The sequence below is a fragment of the Mobula hypostoma genome, chromosome 20, assembly GCF_963921235.1.
Source record: "Mobula hypostoma chromosome 20, sMobHyp1.1, whole genome shotgun sequence".
Taxonomy (NCBI): Eukaryota; Metazoa; Chordata; class Chondrichthyes; order Myliobatiformes; family Myliobatidae; genus Mobula; species Mobula hypostoma.
The window spans coordinates 469,708-491,447 of NC_086116.1; the positions used below are offsets into that span (position 1 = coordinate 469,708).

At 42.9% G+C, this 21,740-nt stretch overlaps 1 protein-coding gene across 1 annotated transcript in view; it reads left to right on the plus strand.

Annotated features, from left to right (window-relative positions):
• dldh (dihydrolipoamide dehydrogenase) overlaps positions 1-21,740 on the plus strand; it is a 55,641-nt gene that overhangs the window by 15,978 nt on the left and 17,923 nt on the right. The window contains exons 5-10 of the mRNA XM_063072227.1: positions 554-623; positions 2,729-2,829; positions 3,231-3,374; positions 10,573-10,674; positions 12,491-12,681; positions 12,796-12,966. Of these exons, the coding sequence (XP_062928297.1) occupies positions 554-623; positions 2,729-2,829; positions 3,231-3,374; positions 10,573-10,674; positions 12,491-12,681; positions 12,796-12,966 (779 nt within the window). The remainder of the gene's footprint in view (positions 1-553; positions 624-2,728; positions 2,830-3,230; positions 3,375-10,572; positions 10,675-12,490; positions 12,682-12,795; positions 12,967-21,740) is intronic.

The following is a 21,740-nucleotide window of genomic DNA, read 5'->3' on the forward strand; positions in this document are numbered from 1 at the left end:
TGCTTTCTTACCCAAGTCTGTACATTAAAAGACTATTTTATAGGTCCATGTATACTGTTGTTTGGCCAGGGTTGTCTTCATATTAGCCTGTGTGAAGAGGTTGGGGTAGGGAATAAGGAACATCTTCCCCTCTCAAAAGCCTCCAAACTTCACAATAAATTGTGCAGATTAATATTCAGGAATGGGGAGGGGAGTTCAGAATAGTCTGAAGGTAATGATGAGCCACTTCAGTCTGACATGAGCAGAAATATCTTCCTCCAGCAAGTGGTGAACCACTGGAGTTCTCTATCATAGTGAGTGTGTGGAAACCAAATCATTATATAGATCTGAAGAGTTAGATTTTGGTGTGAGGTTTAGAGGGATCCAGGAATATGGGGAGAAAGCTGGAGCAGTGAACTAAATTAAAAATGATCGACCATGATCTTTCGAATGGTGGAGAAGGCTGGAAGAGTGGAATAGACTCGATCTGTCTTGTTACTCTGCACTGATACACTTTGCTGTGAATCTGTATGTCTGTAAGATCTGTAATCAAAATTGTGGTTGTTACTCTTAGGCTTTGCTGAACAACTCCTATCTCTATCACCTGGCTCACGGGAAAGACTTTGCTAGCAGAGGAATTGAAAGTAAGTAGATCTCCGGTTTTCCTTCCCTTTGCTATTTTACTACAAAATTTAGCAAATAATCAAAAATGACTCGAGGGTACTTCAAGACTAATGATAAAATAAGTCAAGGTCAGAATGGTTTTTGCAAAGGGAAGTCTTGCCTGATAAATCTATTAGAGTTATTCGAGGAAGTAACAGGCAGGGTGGACAAAGGAGAGGCAGTGGATGTCAGTTACTTGGATTTTCAGAAGGCATTTGTTAAGGTGCCGCACGTGAGGCTGCTTAACAAAATAAAATTCTATGGTGTTACAGGAAAGATATGGGCTGTCAGGCAGGAGGCAGTGAGTGGGAATAAAGGGAGCCTTTTCTGGTTGGTGCAAGTGACAGTTGTGTTTGTCGGGGTCAATACTGGGATTGCTACTTTTCACATTGTCAGTGATTTAGATAGTGGAATTAATGGCTTTGTGGCAAAGTTTGTGGATGATATGAAGATAGGTGGAGGGGTAGGTAGTGCTGAGGAAGCAATGCGATTGCAACAGGACTTAGACAAATTGGAAGAATGCACAAAAAAGTGGCAGATGGAATACAGTGTTGGGAAATGTATGATAATTCATCTGGGAAATGTATGATAATTCATCTTGGTAAAAGGAACAAAAGTGCGGACTATTATCTAAATGGGGAGAAAATTCGAACACCAGAGGTGCAAGGGAACTTAGGAGTCCTCGTTCAGGACTCCCAGAAAGTTAATTGGCAGATTGAGCCTGTGGTAAAGAAGGCAAATGCAATGTAGGCATTTATTTCAAAGGGAATAGAATATAAAAACAAAGAGATAATGCTGAGGCTATATAAGACACTAATCTGGTTACACTTGGGAGTTTTGTCAGCAGTTTTCTTATCTCAGAAAGGATGTGTTGTCATTGGAGAGTCCAGAGGAGGTTCACAAGGATGATTCCAGGAATGAAGGGGTTAACATATGAGGAGCGTTTGGTAGCTTTGGGCCTGTACTCACTGGAGTTTAGAAGAATGCGGAGGGGATCTCATTGAAACCTACTAAATGTTGAAAGGACTGGATAGGGTGGACGTGGACAGGATGTTTCATCTGGTGGAGGTATCCAGAACTAGAGGGCACTGCCTCAAAATTGAGGGGCGACCCTTTAGAACAGAGAAGGAGGAATTTTTTTAGCCAAAGAGTGGTGTATCTGTGGAATGCTCTGCCACAGACTGCGGTGGAGGCCAAGTCTGTGGGTATATTTAAAGCGGAAGTTGATAGGTTCCTGACTGGTTGGGGCATCAAGGGATATGGTGAGAGGGCAGGTATCTGGGATCAGCCATGATGGAATGGCGGAGCGGACTTTATGGGCTGAATGGCCTGATTCTGCTTATTTGTTATATGGTCTTTAGGACCTTGCCTGTATCCTCAGGTTCCACATATGGATTGCTTCAGTTCCTAATGAAATCCCATTTTTTCCCCTGTAATTCTTTTGTCCTTTGTATACTCAAAAAATTCCTTTTGGGTTTATTTTAATCCTGTCAGTCAGTGATATTTCATGATCCCTCTTTGCCTTCCTAATTTCCCTTTGAAGCATGTCTCTACACTTCCTATTCTTGAAAAGCTTCCCCCATCTTTATTTCTATATACCTACTATATGCCTCTTTTTTTCTTTCTCCAAGCCTCAATATCTCACGATATCCAGGGTTTCCTGTAGATTTTATCCCGAGCTTTCACCCTTACAGGACCATGCTGGCCCTAAACTTTCTCTGTGCCTCCATGGAACATTTCATTGATCTGCTCCATGAACACTCAAAGGTGCCCAACAACTCCCAAACTTGCTGTGTAAATTCTTTTGTCAGTTGCCTTGCTCCTTGACCATCCCCACTGTGCCAAAGAATATTATTTCTCAGTCAGCTCTCTCTGCATCCTTAAAAATATCTTTATTGTAATATCCAAGTCACCTAATGAATCTGATGCCTGCTGTCATCTTGTTCTTTTTAAATCTATTTTCAAACCTTTGTCTTCTATAAGTCTGAGTATTTACAAACCATTGGTTAGTTACTTCGATGGCATCAGATAATGTAATTGGAATAAATCATATCTGCTCAGTAATTGATTAAATGTTGTTCCAAAGTCACAGGAATGAATCTTAATCTGGAGAAAATGATGGAACAGAAGAGCAACGCAGTGAAGTCATTGACCAGTGGGATTGCCCATTTATTTAAGCAAAATAAGGTTAGTTTCTCATCTCAGTTCCACTCTCCTTGATCTGATTTGGTCATCAGTTTTACTAAATGCAGTGAAGTCATTGACTGATGGGATTGCCCATTTGTTTAAGCAAACTAAGGTTAGTTTCTGATATATCTGATCGTGACTCCACTCTCCTTGGTCTGATTTGGTCATCAGTTTTACTAAATGAGAAAAGCTTATGTCATTGCACTGATGCAGAACATGAATTCAAATGCAAGCATCACTCTCCAAATGAGACATCAATAGTCTGCAGAGCACAAACTGCCCAAGTATAAACATTTTAAGATGCTTTATAAAATTTGTGCTCTTTCTTTGTTTACGTATAACATTTCTAATCAGATGATATGATGGAGTTTTGATGTTTTATATCTTGCCACTTCTGCAAGGTAACACATGTCCAAGGCTATGGTAAGATCACAGGGAAAAACCAAGTCACAGCTCTCTGCAGTGATGGCAGCATACAGATCATCAACTCCAAGAACATAATCATCGCCACAGGGTCGGAAGTTACTCCTTTCCCTGGGATTCAGGTACATCAGTTGACATAAAAGAGCTATTCTTGAGCTTAGCAAAGTTAAGGTTTTGATGGTATGCCTATGATAATCTGTTAAAATGATATATGGAAATATAGCTCTGAAAGTGGCCTTTGCTCCTGTTGCCTGGGAGATGGTGGTATATAGTGTTGGATTCTTTTTCCACATTCCTGTCAGCTTTGAAGACTTGCTTTACACAAATGGAACCTTTCAGTATTCTTCATTTATAGTCATGCTGCATGAAAACTAGCTTTTTGGTCCCCCTCAGCTGGGCCCATTTGTTGGTGTTTAGCACATGTCCTATCCATTTATCTATCCAAAAATATTTTAAATACTGTAATTATAACTTTTCTTCTCAAATCCTCTTCAGATCTTTCCTCCCTCGCCTTAAACCTCTCCACTCTAGTTTTAGATCCCCCCTCCCACCCTGTAACCATCCTCTTGTCCATGCTTCTTATAATTTTATAAACCTCTTCAGATCACTTCTCAGCCTCCTCTGTTACAGTCTAAACTGCTAACACCACCTCTTTTGTAATGTAGTTATGTATCAGGACATGACTGTTCTCTTCCCTGAAGTCCCTGACCTTCTCCGCAATACATACAAACATTTGCTTAAAGCAGTCTGAAGTCAAGCTGCATCTGTGGAAAGGGAAACAGATTGAAGACCTTCATCGGGACTATGATATGCCTCAGCATGGATCAGAGGCCCTCCCTCAGACACTGGCAATCCAACCTTTCCTTATAACTGAAGCATTGTAATCCCAGTGGCATTTCTGTGAAATTTCTCTGTTCCCTTAAGCTTAATCACAACCTTCATAAAGTACAATGACCAGAACTCATAATATTCCAGGTGTGGTCTCATCAACATTTTCTGAAGCAATAATATGATGTTTTGGCTCTCATACTCAATGTCCTGTCTGATGAAGGCAAGCATGCTGTGTGGCATCTTCACCACACTATCTGTGTAGCCACTTTTGAGGGTCTGTGCTCTGCAACATTCCCCAAAGTCCTGTTAATCACACTGTAAGTCCTGGGTTAACTCCCCAAAAAATCCATCACTTTGCACTTGTCTAAATTACAGTGCCACCCTCCTTTGAAGTTTTCATGTTTTATTGTTTAACAGCATTAAACCACAGTGGATTTAACTTGGCTTTATTCACACTGATCATCTCCTTGACTGTTTGTGTCAAATTGGTTTCATTAGACCAAAAAACTTCCTAGCTGACTTCAGAGTCTCCCACGTGCCTTATGGCAAACTCTAGCTGAGATTTCATGTGAATTTTTTTTTCAACAGTGGCTTTCTCTTTGCATCTCTTCCATAAAACTGTGACCGGTGAAGCATCCGGGCAATAGTTGTTGTATGTGCAGTCTCTCACATCTCAGCCACTGAAGCTTGTAACTCCTCCAGAGTTGTCACAGGTCTCTTGGTGGCCTCCCTCACTAGTCCCCTTCTTGTATGGTTGCTCAGTTTTTGAGGACAGCCTGCTCTAGGCAGATTTATAGCTGTACAATATTCTTTCCATTTTTTAATGATTGACCAAACTGTACTCCAAGGGATATTCAGTGACTTGGAAATCTTCTTGTATCCATCTCCTGACTTGTGCTTTTCAGTAATCTTCTTGCGGAGTTGCTTGGAGTGTTCTTTTGTCTTCCTGGTGTAGCTTTTCCCAGGATACTGACTCACCAGCAGTTGGACCTTCCAGGTACAAATGTATTTTTACTATAATCAGGTCTCCAAAAGCAGATCTCCATTTACCTAATTATGTGACTTCTAAAACCATTTGTTTGCACAGTGATGATTTGGTGTGTCATATTAAGGGGGGGGGGCAGGGTTTGAATACTTATGCAATTAATTATTTTGTGTTTTATATTTGCAATTAATTTAGATCACTTTGTAGAGATCTGTTTCCACTCAGAAAAGAGTCTTTTTCTGTTGGATAGTGTCAAAAAAGCCAAATTAAATCCACTATGATTCAATGTTGTAAAACAATAAAACATGAAAACTTCCGAGGAGAGTGAGTCATTTTTAAGAGGCACTGTATATTCCATCTGCCATTCTTTCACTCATTTCCGAATTGATCAAGATCCTGTTGTAATCTTAGGCAACCTGCTTCACTGAACACCATTCCAGTGTTGATGTCATTACAAGCATTTTATTATATCACCTGCATTCTCATCCAAACTGTTAATACATATGAAAAACAAAGGGGATTCAGCACTGATCCCTGTGGCATACCACCAGTCAAAGGCCTCCACTGCCACCTTCTGACTTCTTACACCAAGCCAGTTTTATATCCACCCTGGGTCCCATTTGATCTCACCATCTCAGAATCAGAATTAGGTTTATTATCACCGACACGTGAAGTGAAATTTGTTAACTTAGCAGCAGCAGTTCAATGCAACACATAATCTAGCAGAGAGAGAAAAAAAATAATAAAATAAAACATAATAAACAAGTAAATCAATTATGTATATTGAATAGATTGTTTAAAAATGTGCAAAAACAGAAATACTGTGTATTAAGCAAAGTGAGGTAGTGTTCAAAGCTTCAGTGTCCATTTAGGAATCAGATGGCAGAGGAGAAGAAGCTATTCCTGAATCACTGAGTGTGAGCCTTCAGGCTTCTGTTCCTCCTACCTGATGGTAACAATGAGAAAAGGGCATGCCCTGGGTGCTGGAGGTCTTTAGTAATGGACGCTGCCTTTCTGAGACACTGTTCCCTAAAGATATCCTGGTTACTTTGTTGGCTAGTGCCCAACATGGAGCTGACTAGATTTACAACCTGCAGCTTCTTTCGGTCCTGTGCAGTAGCCCCTCCATACCAGACAGTGATGCAGCCTGTCAGAACCACGGTACGACTATAGAAGTTTTTGAGTGTATTTGTTAACATGCCAAATCTCTTCAAACTTCTAATAAAGTATAGCCACTGTCTTGCCTTCTTTGTAACTACATCAATATGTTGGGGCCAGGTGAGATTCTCAGAGATCTTGACACCCAGGAACTTGAAACTGCTCACTCTCTCCACTTCTGATCCCTCTATGAGGATTGGTATGTGTTTTCTCGTCTTACCATTCCTGAAGTCCACAATCAGCTCTTTCGTCTTACTGACGCTGAACGCCAGGTTGTTGCTGCGGCACCACTCCACTGGGAAACTCCTATACTCCCTCTCGTCACCACCTGAGATTCTTCCAAGAATGGTTGTATCATCAACAAATTTATAGATGGTATTTGAGCTGTGCCTAGCCACACAGTATATAGAGAGTAGAGCAGTGAGCTAAGCACACACCACTGAGGTGCACCAGTGTTGATCTTCAAAAAATTCAATTCAATTCGCAAGACAATTTCCCACACAAAACCATGCTGACTGTCCTTAACTAGCCTGTGATTTTCCAAATGCAAATAAATCCTGTGTCTCAGAACCCCCTCCAGTAACTTCCCCAGAACTGATGTTGGGCTCACTCTGGCCTGTGGTTCTCTGGCTTGTCTTCACAGGCCTTTTGAACATCAGTCAACCTTTTCTTCCTCTACCTGTTGTTAAGGAAGATGCCAAAATCTCTGCCTCAGCCTCAGAAATTCCTTTCATTGCTACCCTCAATGTCCTGGAATACACTTTGTCAGGCCTCGGGAGTTTGATAGTTGTATTTTATTTCTTACATCCAAGGGAGTAAAAATCTTTATCCACCTCTATGCAATGTATACCATTCCATCATAGCTAATTTATTATGCCTCTCAACCTCATTCTCCTGCCTTCTTCCCATAACCTTTGACACCCTGACTAATTGAGAACTTACCAACAATCATAAAGTGCTTTGAGTGATAATGGATCATATAAATTCCCACTTTCTAGTTCGCCCACTACTCATACCAGTTCACAGATGATGCTGTGGCCTCAGCCCTCCATTTCATACTGCCCATTTATAAGCCAAGATGTTGTCCATTGAGTTCTGCTTGGCATTTAAGATGATCGTCTCTCAGAGGCTGCTGGGCAGACTGTCCTCATTGAAACTCAACAACACTTTCTGTAACCGGATCTTGGACTTCTTGACAGAAAGACCCCAGTCAGTCCCAGTTGGCAACAACATGGGCTTAACCTGTTGCTGACTTGTAATTGTACTGCCGGACTCAGCTCAAACTACATCATCAAATTCGCTGATGATAACTATAGTGATTGGCCTCATCAATGATGAGTTGGCATATAGGGAGGAGGTAGAGAGGCTTGTCATGTGGTGCGGGGTCAACCTGAGTCTCAAAGTGGACTTCAGGAAAGCATGGGTAAAGCACGAAGTTTCTTGGTCTTCTCATAATGGACTATCTAACCTGCATCCACAACACCACCTCACTAGTCAACAAGGCACAGCAACATCTACACTTTCTATCCCACCCCCCATTCCCACTACTTTATACAGAAGCACCGTTGAGAATGTCCCAGTGCTATGCACTACATTCATTTTGAATTGTAATTTAACTTACTTATGGTAATATTTTGGTTTATGTGCTGTGTGATAACCGTTTTGTCCACTGTGGTCTGGAGGGACATTATTTTGTTTAGTTGTGTATATGTACAGTCAGATGACAATAAATTTGAACTTGATCAACCTCTGCTTTAATTTTACCCAATGACTTGTCCCCTACAGCCACCTGTGGCAATGGATTCTATAATCACCATCCTCGAGCTAAAGAAGTTCCTCCTCTTCCCTGTTCAAAAGGAGTGTCCCTCTATTTTGAGGCTGTGCCCTCTGACCCTCTGAAGAACAGGAAAACAGATTATTATCTGAATGGTGGCGATTAGGAAAAGGGCAGGTGCAACGAGACCTGGGTGTCATTGTACACCAGTCATTGAAAGTGGGCATGCAGGTACAGCAGGTGGTGAAAAAGGCGAATGGTATGCTGGCATTCATAGCAAGAGGATTTGAGTACAGGAGCAGGGAGGTACTACTGCAGTTGTACAAGGCCTTGGTGAGACCACACCTAGAGTATTGTGTGCAGTTTTGGTCCCCTAATCTGAGGAAAGACATTCTTGCCATAGAGGGGGTACAAAGAAGGTTCACCAGATTGATTCCTGGGATGGCAGGACTTTCATTTGATGAAAGACTGGATTGACTAGGCTTATACTGTCTGGAATCTAGAAGATTGAGGGGGGATCTTATTGAAACATATAAAATTCTAAAGGGATTGGACAGGCTAGATGCAGGAAGATTGTTCCCGATGTTGGGGAAGTCCAGAACGAGGGGTCACAGTTTGAGGATAAAGGGGAAGCCTTTTAGGACCGAGATGAGGAAAAACTTCTTCACACAGAGAGTGGTGAATCTGTGGAATTCTCTGCCACAGGAAACAGTTGAGGCCAGTTCATTGGCTATATTTAAGAGGGAGTTAGATACGGCCCTTGTGGCTAAAGGGATCGGGGGTATGGAGAGAAGGCTGGTACAGGGTTCTGAGTTGGATGATCAGCCATGATCGTACTGAATGGCGGTGCAGGCTCGAAGGGCCGAATGGCCTACTCCTGCACCTATTTTCTATGTTTCTATCCTGGGCTCCCCCTGTGTAGGAAACATCCTCTCCACATCCACTCTATCTAGGCTTTTCAATATTCAATAGGTTTCAATGAGATCTCCCCTCATTCTTCTAAATTTCAGTGAGTACTGTACCGAAGCCATCAAACGCTCCTCATGCATTAACACACTGAAATCATTCTCATGAACCACTTCTGAACCCTCTCCTTTTAGATATGGGACCCAAAATTTCACAATGCTCCAAGTGCAGTCTGAGCAATACCTTATAAAGCCTCAGCATTACATCCTTGCCTTTATATTCTAGTCCTCTCGAAATGAATGCTAATATTACAGTTGGGTTGCTTACCACCAAATCAACCTGCAAGTTAACCTTTAGGGAAGCCTGCACGAGGACTCCCCAAGTCCTTTTAAACCCCTGATTCCGAATTTTCTTCCCGTTTAGAAAATAGTCTGCCTTTATTCCTTTTACCAAAGTGCATGGCCTTGCATTTCACCATACTATATTCCATCAGCCACTTCTTTGCTCGTTCTCTCAATCTAAGTTCTTCTGCATACTTGGCCACAAAGCTGTCAATTCCATCATCCAAATTGTTGACATGTATCGTGAAAAGAAGTTATCCATTACCAATTCCTCAACACTATCTGGCCCTCCATATACCTCTCCCTGCTGCCTTTACACCACTAGTCATCCGGCAGTAACCAGAAAAGGCCCCCTTTATTCCTACTCTTTGCTTTCTGCCAGTCAGCCAATCTTCTATCCATGCTAATATCTTTGCTGTTATACCATGGGATTTTATCGTGTTTAGCAGCCTCATGTGCAGCACCATCTGAAAATCCAAGTAAACGACATCCACTAACTCCTGTTTGTCTATCCTACCTGTAATATAGTTGATGAATTCCAACATATTTGTCAGACAAGATTTCCCTTTTAGAATATCGTGCTGACTTTAATCTATTTTATCATGTGCCTGCAAGTACCCCGAACCTCATTCTTAATAATGGACTCCAACATCTTTCCAGCCACTGAAGTCAGGATAATTGGCCTATAATTTGGGAGGCAGGGTCTAAGGGTCGGCACAACGTTGTGGACGGAACGGCCTGTACTGTGCTGTACTATTCTATGTTCTGTAATTTCCTTTTTCTTTTGCTGGCCCCATCCCCCACCTTTTGAAAGATTTTATTTAGTTAGTTAGTTAGTGATGACGTGTGGAACAGGCTCTTTTGGCCCAATGAGCCAAGCCGCCCAGCAACCCACCTACTTAACCATAGCCTAATCACGGGGCAATGTGAAGTGACCAATTATCCTACATGAGCACTCAGAAGAAACCCACATGATTCACAGGGAGAATGTACTAACTCCTTATTGAAGGTACAGGATTTGAACTCCGCATTCTCCCCTGAGCTGTAATGACGTTTCCCCTGTCCTCTGGAATCAATCCAGAGTCTAGTGATTCTGGAAAGATCACTACTAATTTCTCCACAATGTCATGTGGACTCTTGTCTTGCACCTCATTCCACCCACCATCATGATTTTAAAGTTGGTAACTCCTCTACTCTTTACCTCATTCTGAGGAAGTGTCCCAGGTCAAAACACTGACACTGTTGCTTCTCCTACCAATGCTGCCTGACCTGCTGAATGCTTGCAGTGCTTTCAAATTAACGGCATTATTCCGGTATTTTCACAGATTGATGAAGAGACCATTGTGTCTTCGACAGGAGCCTTATCTTTGAAGCAGGTTCCTGAGAAGCTGGTAGTTATTGGTGCTGGTGTCATTGGCGTTGAACTGGTAAGAAACTAAACTGTAGGTGAAAGATATTCTTTATATAATGTCAGAGCCACAGATCTGGGGACCTGTCTGATCATAGGATGGTACAGAAGCAAATCATCAGATTTTGGTCTGGTGAAACTCAGCAATTATTCCTACTTCCCTGCAGTTTTCTTCAGCTTCATCTTTTTATCTAATTCCCTGCTTCCAGGCCATGAATTCTAGTTCAAAACTTCATTTAAGGTGAGTGTGGGGCGCGGGGGGGAGTTTAGGGAGATGTCAGATATAGATTTTTTTTTGCAAAGAGAGCAGTGCCTGGACTGCACTGCCGGTGGTGGTAGTGGAGGCAGATTCAATAGGGGCATTTCAACAACTCTTAGATAGGCACTCGGATGTAAGAAAGTTAGAGGGCTGTAGGCTGTGTAGCAGAGAAGAATTATATTAACCGTGGAGTAAGTTTATATCAGTCAGCACAAGAAATCCTTTTGCCAATTAGATTAGATTCAACTTTATTGTCATTGTGCCGAGTACAGATACAAAGCCAATGAAATGCAGTTAGTATCTGACCAGAAATGCAAAGAAGTGTTATTTACAAAATAGCTGTGAATAAAAAGTAAGTGCTACAGCACACAAATATAAAAGTACTGAGACAGTACAATATGGGTGCAATGCTGCTCAGCGCTGTGATGTGAGATTCAGCAGGGTCACAGCCTCAGGGAAGAAGCTCTTCCTGTGCCTGCTGGTGCGGGAGGAGAGTAAAAAGTCCATGTTTAGGGTGAGATGCATCCTTCATAATGCTTTTTGCCCTGCCCAGGCAACGTTTATGGTAGATGTTCTCAATGGTGGGCAATTGGATGCCGATAATCTGTTGGGCAATTTTCACCACACACTGGAGTGCTTTGCGGTACAATACGGGACAATTGCCATACCACACTGAGATGCACTTGGTGAGTATGCTCTCAGTGGTACAGCAGTAAAATTCTTTGCCACCATATAAATTTGAGTCATGAGAGAAGAGCAATGCAGAAGCAGACCCTTTGCGCACATATACATACCAGTACTACCCCTCTGCACTAATCCTGTCTTATCACCAATCACCTTCCGTGCCTTAGTGATTAAAGGTCAAAGTAAAATTTTTTATCAGTGTATTTATTGGTGTATACTAACTTGTGATTCATCTACAGGAAAATGAAGAAATACAATGGAATTTATTCAAACTATACATAAACAAAGACTATTAACAGCCAGTGTGCAAATAAAAACTTACTGAGAACATGAGTTGCAAAGAGTCCTTTGAAGTGCTTGTCCAGATGCTTTAATGCAGTGCGAATTTGCCTGGACCACCCCCAGGCAGAGAAGCATTTCTTCCCCTGATATCCTCTAAATCCCCTATCCCTCACTCCAAACTGACATCCTCTAGCTTTAGATACTTCCAGTGTGGGGAAAATCTTATATTTTTGTACATCTGTGTACACAATGATTTCTGGGTGCGTTGAAAAAATACCCTTTATACTTCTGAAAGAGAAGGAAGCAGATTATCTGAAAGCTTATCTCTTTGACCAGGAGCACTTGGATTTGTTTCCAGTCTAGGACACATGTAAGCAACATGTACCTTCCCACTTCCTTCTGCCTCTAAGTCATTGAGCAATATGTGGTTTAATGCACTACCAGGAAGCCTAAGCATTCTGTTCAAGAGTCTACACTGTGAGTTTGTGCTGGGTGTGTCATGATCTGCAATTCTGCTGAGTATAAGTGAACCAGTGCTGGTACTATGTTAAGTCCCGCATCAGCACTGAAAGGGCATTGTGTCAGAGCTGTAACCCGCAGTTGTTTCTAGGGCTCTGTGTGGCAACGGCTTGGCTCGGAAGTGACAGCTATCGAATTCCTTGGACACGTTGGGGGAATTGGGATCGACATGGAAATTTCAAAAAACTTTCAGCGCATTCTTCAGAAGCAGGGTTTAAAGTTCAAGCTTAACACAAAAGTTACAGCAGCGACAAAAAGAGCTGATGGAAAGATTGATGTGAGGTATGTGTGAAATGAGCATTTGTGTGGATTAGATTCAGGCTGTGTGGTAATTACTAAATTGGAGAGCCATGTAGTGACAGACATTGATTAAAGTGTCACATCTGTTCCCTCTAGTTTTGAGGCTGCAGCCGGTGGAAAAGCAGATGTGCTCACTTGTGACGTTTTGCTGGTCAGCATTGGACGCCGTCCCTTCACAGAAAATCTGGGATTGCAGGAGATGGGGATTGAACTTGATAAGAAAGGTCGGATCCAGGTCAACAACCGATTTCAAACAAAAATTCCAAAGTAAGTCACGTTGCCAGATGGCTAGTGTATTCTTGGATCAGTAGCAATAGCCAATTATTTCAGGAATGTTGCCGTGAGCTCTGGGTACTGTAGGGATGGGTATGCATTCTCCTGCGAGCACTCTGAATAAATGAGTGCCTCCGAGTTTGGTCCTGGTGAAGGGTGTTGGCCCTAAATGTCGACATTTTCTTCTTTTCCATAGATACTGCCAGACCTGCTGAGTTCCTGCAGCATTTTGTGTGTGTGTCATTTTGTGGTCAGGTCTGAAACTTGGGCACAAAGTTCAATGAGAGTGCCTGGCTCATTGACCATGGCTCAATGACTTGCTCTCTTTTTCAGCGGTTAGGGGTTCTGAACACTAACAAGTCATTCCTGACAGAAGCAGAGGCAGGAGTGGGTGATTGAGCAATTCAGTTAGCTCTTTGGCCTAAGCCTACTTGCGGTGTTAGTAAGGACCCGCCCCCCACGGCTCTGAGGTAGAAAATTCCAAAGGTTCATTGCACTTTGGCTGGTGAAATGTCTTCTCATCTCTATCCTGAATCGGTGAGCCCTCGCAGTTTGGCAGATACTCCTTGTTCTAGACATCTCAGGCAGGGGAACTATCACTCCTCATCTCCCTTGCTGCGCCTCAGAAGAAAGTTGTACATTTCTGTGAGGTCATCTCAGACAGTACAGGCCCTTTCTAATTCCTATCTCCTCACATGGCATTGATTCATTATTGTCACATGTACGAGGATACAGCAAAAGATTGTCTTGAATATTGTTAAAATATTCATTACCCAATGAGGAGGAACAAGGTAAAATAATACTTTGTAAACCAAGGTAGTGCAACTTGTCCCTTGTCCTCCAGGTGTAGATATACAGCCGAGTCTTGACCTGAGGTGTTGGCTCTCCTATGATGGGTCATCCGTTTGTGAAGTGGTTGTTTTGTCTCGCTGATATACAGATCTGTGCAGTTCTTATTGCATTGGATAGCATATACAATATTGTTCTGTTTATGTTTGGGTGTAGGATCCTTGGGCTGGACAGGTTTCTACCTGAGCGTGTTTATAAGTTTGAAAAACACAGGGATTTGGAGTTTGTTGAAAATCCTTCTGTTTCTCTGAAACTCCAGCTACATTTGGAATGACTATGTTTTTCTGTCTGCTTGCTCCTTACCTCTGTCTGTTGGACTGATGTCCCTGCTGGTTCTTGTAGCTGTCTTGATGAAGGTCCAGTCAGGGTAGCCACAAACCTTCAAGGCTTCTCTCAAATACTTGCGTTCCTTGTCTTTAGCTGTAATGTTGGTGACACATTCTTGGCGCGGTGATGTAGTGTTCTGATAACCCCTAACTTGTTGTTCTAATGGGTGATGAGAGTCAAACTGTAGGTATTGATCCATGTGGGTTGGTTTCCTGTAAACTTCAACATCGAGATGTCCATTTTCTTTGATAAGTACTGCACAGTTTATTGTTCTTGACGTCTCCTCGTGTAAATTTGATGTTATATTCACCGAGTTGATGTATTCTGTGCAGGCTTCCACCTCATGGATTTTGACCTTGACCAAGCTGTCATCCACATACCTGAACCAATGACTGGGTGATGTTCCATGGAAGGTATTCAAGGTTGTCCTTTCTACTTCTTCCATGTATGCCTTGGCTACAATAGGAGACACCGGTGAACCCATGGTGCAACCGTGTTTCTGCCTGTAGAAGATATCTTTGTATTTGAAATAGGTAGTGTTGAGTCAAAGGTTGAGTAGATCCGAGTGGAGTGTGGTTCTACTGTCCAGGGTACTAGCCTGACGTAACCATTTTCTTACTGTCTTGATAGCTTCTGAAGTGGACACGGATGTAAATAAAGATGTAACCTCATATAACCTTGATAAAGTCCTTGGAATTTTGGATGTGGTGTGGAGTGAGTGTGGTGCGGATGAATGGCGAAGCATCTCCTAGACAACACAGCAAGTTCAGTGGCTTTGATTTACTACTACTTGATATACAATGACCTGGATGACTGAGAACCTTCGTAGACATATGGAAGACAAAATGAGTTCAGCTGGAAGCAGTGAGCTTGAAGCCAAGACTTAGAAAAATTAAACAATCATGCAATGTTGAAGGTCATTTACCTGAAGGAATTGAAAATATTTACAAAGACAGAGAACAGGCAGAAGGCAGCGTTTCTAACACACATGCATCACATCCCGTGCCTCTGATACACTTTAGAATGGAGGCTGATTTAGCTGAGTTGTATGTAAGACAATGGCTGTTGAGGGATAAACACACTTTGGAAGAAAAAAATGCAACAGCTTCAAAGAGGCGAAAAGCAACTTCAAAGGAAAATGGAGCAGCTTAAGCTGAGGAAGAAGTTGCATCCAGGATGGCCAGAGTTAAAGTACTAAGAGTTTCAAGTGCTATGGGTGCTAAACGTGTTTCAGCAAGGCAGCTCCTGGTGAGAGTTCCTATGCTGACATGGAACAGAAAATTCAGCATACTCAATGTCAAGGTGGATACATTTGAGAATCAAAAGTCTATGAATCACGAGTTTGAACCCCACGGGGTAGTTCAGGGTGCTCACTGTCAGTCTGCACCAAGGAGGCACTCTGAACCTGTGCCATTTCCAACAGCACAGGATACTTCTGAGATATTGATTTACTGTACGAAGACACTCTCGTTTTAGATGATAAAGGTCTAAGTGCCGTGCTGGAAGCCATATGGAAATATCAAGCATAGTGATTTAACAACACATTGCAGTATCCTTCATTTGAGGGCTTTCAAAAACAGCATTGAAGACAGGACTGAAGGTTATGGTGACTGTCTCTATTTTCTGGAACAGTACACTAGAGGTTACCCTAGAGAGCTTGTTAAAAGTTGCCAGTGGACTGATCAGGAGGAAGCATATCTAAAGGACTCTGCTTTACTACAGGAACATTTTGGTGATGAGCACAAAATTACTTCAGCTTACATGGAAAGCACTCCTTCATGGCCACATGTCAAATCAGAGACACAAAAGCTCTTCAAGACTACAGTCTCTTATAAGTTGTTGCAGTGGAATGGAAGATGTGCAAGGCATGCATGAGTTGAACGTGCCAGCTAATATGAAGATTGTGGAAAATTAATTGCCCGATGAACTTAGAAAAGAATAGAGTTGGACGGTGTACGAACTGTAAGAAAGGCACAACCATAAGTTTACTTTAACATGGTTGACTTTATTGAAAGGCAAGTAAAGATTGTTGCAGTCTCAGTGTTTGGGGAGTATACAAGGCTACATCGCTGGTAAAGGTGTGAACAAAACGGGATCACAAATTCGTTCTCCAGCTAAAGAAGCAGCTTCGTCGCTACCAGGACTACTGTGAATAGTGAACCTGAAACTGAGCCTAGAACTGATGAAAAGGGGGCAGATTCAAAACAAGCCATGAATGCAGCAGTGAGTTCCACCCTGGTATCTAATGGTCTTATGGGGTCTGGTGATCATGGTTGGTCATCAACATCTTATACAACTTCAACATAACATCCCAGCACCTCTGCTCACTTCATAAATGCTGTGGCCTATAAGGCTAATGTTCCAAAAGTTCTTTCTCCAACTCTATCTACCTGTGACACCACTTTCTAAGAATTATGGACCTGGATATAAATAGCCAAATCACGTAGGTCTGCCACACTCCAAATGCTCCATCATTTAAGTCATACCCTGATATGTCCTCCCAAAGTACAACATCTCACTTGTCTGCTTTAAATTCCATCTGCCATTTTTCCAACTGGTCCAGATCCCGCTACAAGCTTTGATAACCTTTCTTGCTGTCCACTACACCCCCAATCTTGGTGTCATCTGTAAATTTGCAGCTCCAGTTTATCACATTATCATCCAAATCATCAATATCGATGATAAACAACAGACCCAGCACCAGTCACTGCAGCACCACACTGGTCACAATCCTTCAGTCAGAGAGACAACCATCTACTACGACTCTCTGACTTTGCTCGCTAAGCCAGTATTGAATACAGTTTACTACTTCCTGAATGCTGAGCGACTGAACCTTCTGATTCAGCCTTCCATGCAGGACTTTGTCAAAGGCCTTACTGAAGTCCTTGTAGATAAAGTCCACTTATCCACTCTAATTTGCCTCAAGACAGCAAGCACATCCTCTTCTGTAATCTGTGTATGGTCCATGACCTCACTGCCTTTTTGCCTCAGTTCTATAGACACTCTGTCCATCTCCTGAGTAAGTACAGATGCAAAGAATCCATTTAAGATCTCCCCCATCTCTTTTAGCTCCATTCATAGATGACCACCTAATACTCAAGTGGACCAACTTTGTCTCAAGTTCAACAAAACAAAACACGTTGATGGATGTAGAGCAGTGGATGTAGTGTATATGGATTCCAGCAAGGTATTTGATAAGGTTCCCCATGCAAAGCTCATTCAGAAAATAAGGAGGCATGGGATCCAAGGAGACCTTGCTTTGTGGATCCAAAATTGGCATTGTAGATGATTTGTATTCTGCATGGAGGACAGTGACCAGTAGTGTCCCATGGGGATCTGTTCAGGGACCCCTCCTCTTTGTGATTTTTATAAACACCTGGATAAGGAAGTGAAAGGGTGGGTTAGTAAGTTTGCTGATGACACAAAAGTTGGGGTTATTGTGAATAGTCTAGAGAGTTGTCAAAGGTTACAGCGGGACATCGATAGAATGCAGAACAGGGCTGAGAAGTGGCAGATGGAGTTCAACCCAGATAAGTGTGAATTGGTTCATTTTGGTAAGCCTAGTTTGAAGACGGAATATAATATTAATGGTAAGACTCTTGGCAGTGTGGAGGATCTGAGAGATCTTGGGGTTCATGTCCATAGGACACTCAAAGCTGCTGTGCAGGTTGACAATGTTGTTAAGAAGGGTTATGGTGTGTTGGCATTTATTATTCGTGGGATTGATTGAGCTCAAGAGCCATGAGGGAATGTTACATTATATAAGATTTTAGTTAGACCCCATTTGCAATATTGTGTTTAGTTCTGCTCGCCTCGCTACAGGAAGGATGTGGATTCTGTAGAAAGAGTGCAAGGGGAGATTTACAAGGATGTTGCCTAGATTGGAGAGCATGTCTTATGTCAATAGGTTGCGTGAACTTAGCCTTTTCTTCTTGGAGCGACGGAGGATGAAAAATGATCTGATAAAGGCGCATAAGATGATGAGAGCCATTGATCGTGTGGGTAGCCAGAGGCTTTTTATCCCCAGGGCTGAACTGGCTAACACAAGGGGGCATAGTTTTAAGGTCCTGACGAAGGGTCTCGGCCTGAAACGTCGACTGCACCTCTTCCTAGAGATGCTGCCTGGCCTGCTGCGTTCACCAGCAACTTTTATGTGTGTTGCATAGTTTTAAGGTGCTTGGAAGTAGGTACAAGGGGGATGTCAGAGGTAAGTTTTTCCACACAGAGAGTAGTGGGTGTGTGGAATGCACTGCCAGCAAAGGTGGTAGAGACGGATGCGATTGGGTCTTCTAAGAGACTCTTGGGTACATGGAGCTTAGAAAAATAGAGGGCTATGCTGTAGGGAAATTCTAGGCTGGTTCTAGAGTAGGTTACATAGTTGACAAAGCATTGTGGGCCGAAGGGCCTGTAATGTGCTGTAGATTTCTATGTTCTGTGTTCAAGTTCAATTATTCAACTATAGACATGTGATCAGCTAAATGAAGCCACATTTCTCTGGAGCCAAAGTACAAAACAAAACAAACAGTCACACCCAGAACATATAGCACAAATAATTATGATAGCAGAAAAACAGAGGGAAAGATATTTTAAAGATAATCTACCCTATCCGAGTGTCATGGCCTGCAGATTGATGACACATGGATGTTGTCCTGGAGCCACGTTTCGGCAGAACAAGCACATAGCAGTTCCCCATATCCAGCAATGCAGTTGCAGACAAACGCAATCCAGCTTGTGTTCCACTGAGTAAACACTGGAGGGCAGCACCACCAGGAGGGGCCAGCCACCAACCTATCAGCACACAGCCAACTCCAGTGCCCCTTCCTCAGAGGCTGCAACAGGCAAACCTGCAGCATGGATGAGACCAGCTCCCCCGCCGTGACGTTCGCTAATGAATCAGACTCATAGTATTTTACATTACCAGTGTCCAACAGGCTTTTTAAGGTTTTTGTAGCCGGGGTGGTAACGGGACAAGCTCCCACTACCTAATAAATGCTCCCAATGACATATGTCTCAAATAGCCTCTGACAACCAAGTCCAGCTCCTGGCCTTCACATGTGGCTTAGCTGTTTCTACTGACAAGTGAAGGGGCAAAGGCAAGTTACTGGCACCTTAAAACCAGTGGCTTTGGGCAGATGGGGCTCCTCAGCCTTGGTTGGCAGCCCATATAGGAGAAGGAAAACTCTGATCTCAAACCTCCACTGACGTGTGGCTACACCCACTCATGGGGAAGGCTTTGAGAGTAAACCCCGAGGAAAAATCCTGAGCTAGAGTCCCTAAGGGAGTCCTACATTAAGATCGATGTTGCCGGTGCCAAACTGTATCGGTCTCCGCTGTTTCTTTGGATTCATTAACTGCGTGGAGAGGGGAAGCCTGCTATATGGACAACAGCTTCCTCTCCATACCTTACTGCCCTGGCTCGCATATCACGTAAACAGCTGGGACGCAATATCCATGGTCAGTGCCAATCAATGGAGGGCCTTAGTGTCCAACAGGACCTTATGGTCACAACGTAACACTGCCTGATGCCTTCTTCCCTGGGTAGCTGAAGCAGGCTGCAACATGATACATGACTAAGTTCAGCTCCACCAATTCATTATTGGGGTAGACCTGCAGAATGAAAACCAGCAATGTCGGAGCTAACGGACAAATAATTACATCCTTGGTTGGACCCAGAGAGGCCACTGCATCTGAGCAAGTGGCCATCCTTTTGCTCTTGATGTACTTGTCCCTGGGAGTCTCCTTCACCTTGTCTGCCAGAGCAGCCTCATGTTTTTTTCAGCCCTCCTGATTAATCTCTTTAAGTGTTCTCTTGCATTTCTCACACTTTTCAAGTACTTCATTTGTTCCTAGTTGCCTATACTTGGTACGTACCTCCTTCTTAACCGGGCCTCAAACCAAGGTTCCCTAAACCTGTTAGCCTTGCCTTTTATTCTAATTGGAACATTCAAGCTTAGTACTCCCAATATTTCACTTTTGAAAGCCTCCCACTTACTAAGCATCCTTTTCTGGTGCCATCAAAATTGGCCTTTCTGCAATTTAGAATCTTTAACCGGAGGACTAGTCATACCCTTCTGCATAAATTTCTTGAAACTAATGAAATTATGATCACTAGATCCTGTGTTCCCCTACACTTACTCCTGTCATCTGCCTTTCTCATTTCCTAATAAGATGTCCGGTATCATTCTCTTTCTAGTTGGAACTCTATATATTGATTAACGAAGCTTTCCTGAACACATTTGAAACTCTCTCCCATCCAATCCTTTTACAGTGTGGGAGTTCAATATGTGGAAAGTTAAGATCACCTGCTATCATAACCTTATTTTTCTTACAACTGTATGCTCTCTACAGATTTATTCCTCTAAATCCAGTTGACTATTGGGAGGTCTATAATCCCATTAACACGGCTGTCTCTTTTTTATTCCTCAGTTCCTCCCATGTGTCCTCCTATTCTGAGCCCTCCAGTCAGCCCTGTCACTGCCATGGCATTTTCCCTGATGAGTAATGCCATCCCTTTGTCTTTAATACTTCATCCTCTGTCAGGCTTAAAACAACATAACCTGAAACATTGAACTGCCAGTCCTGCCATGTCTCCCTAATGGCTGGACTATTATAATTCAACTTGCTGTCCGTGCGCTGAACTCATCACCTTACCTCCTTGCATTAGTCCCACTATGCTCAACCTTTTGGTTCCTGTCTTTATGTGTAGGCTAAACATCTACTGTCCCCACAACAGCTCCACTATCTGCCCTGACACTCTGGTTCCCATCCCCCTGCAACTCCAGTTTAAACCCCCAAGCAGCATTAGCAAATCTCCCTTGCAAGGATCTTAGTCCTCTTCTAATTCAGGTGCATACCATCCCTTTTGTACAGGTTATATACATACATACCATCCCTTTTGACAGATTTTATCTTCCTTGAAAGAGCTCAATGAATCAAAAATCTGAAGACCTCCCTCCTGCACCATCTCCTTAGCCACATGTTATCTTACTATTTCTAGCCTCACTAGCACATGGCAATGGTTACCAATCCTGAGATCACAGCCTTGAGGTTCTGTCCTTTAACTCAGCACCTAACTTTCTGAACTCACTCTGCAGAGCCACACACGACCTCTAGGTGCTGACCCATCACCTTGAGAATGCTAATGGACTTGATCTGTGATGTTTCCGACCCTGTTACCTGGGAGGCAACATACCATCCAGGAAATTCATTCTCGTCCACAGAATCTTCTGCCTGTTTCCTTAACCATTTAATTTTCTACCACCACTGCATTCTTCTCTCCCCCTCCCCTCCCCTTTCCTTTCCAAGCCATCAAGCCAGAATCAGTCCCAGAGATATGGTTGCTGCGGCTTTCTCCTGGTAGGACGTTCCCCAACCCCCCCCCCCCCGCCCAATAGTAGCCATAACAAAACTTGTTTTTTGGCTACAGGGGTACTCGGAACTACCTGCCTATTCCCTTTCCCTAGCTTGACATTCACCCAGCAACCTGCCTCCTGTAAATTATGTATAACTATCTCTCTGTAGCTTTTATCTATTACCTCCTCATGATCCAAAGTTTATCCAGCTCCAGTTCCCTAACACAGTCTGTAAGAAGT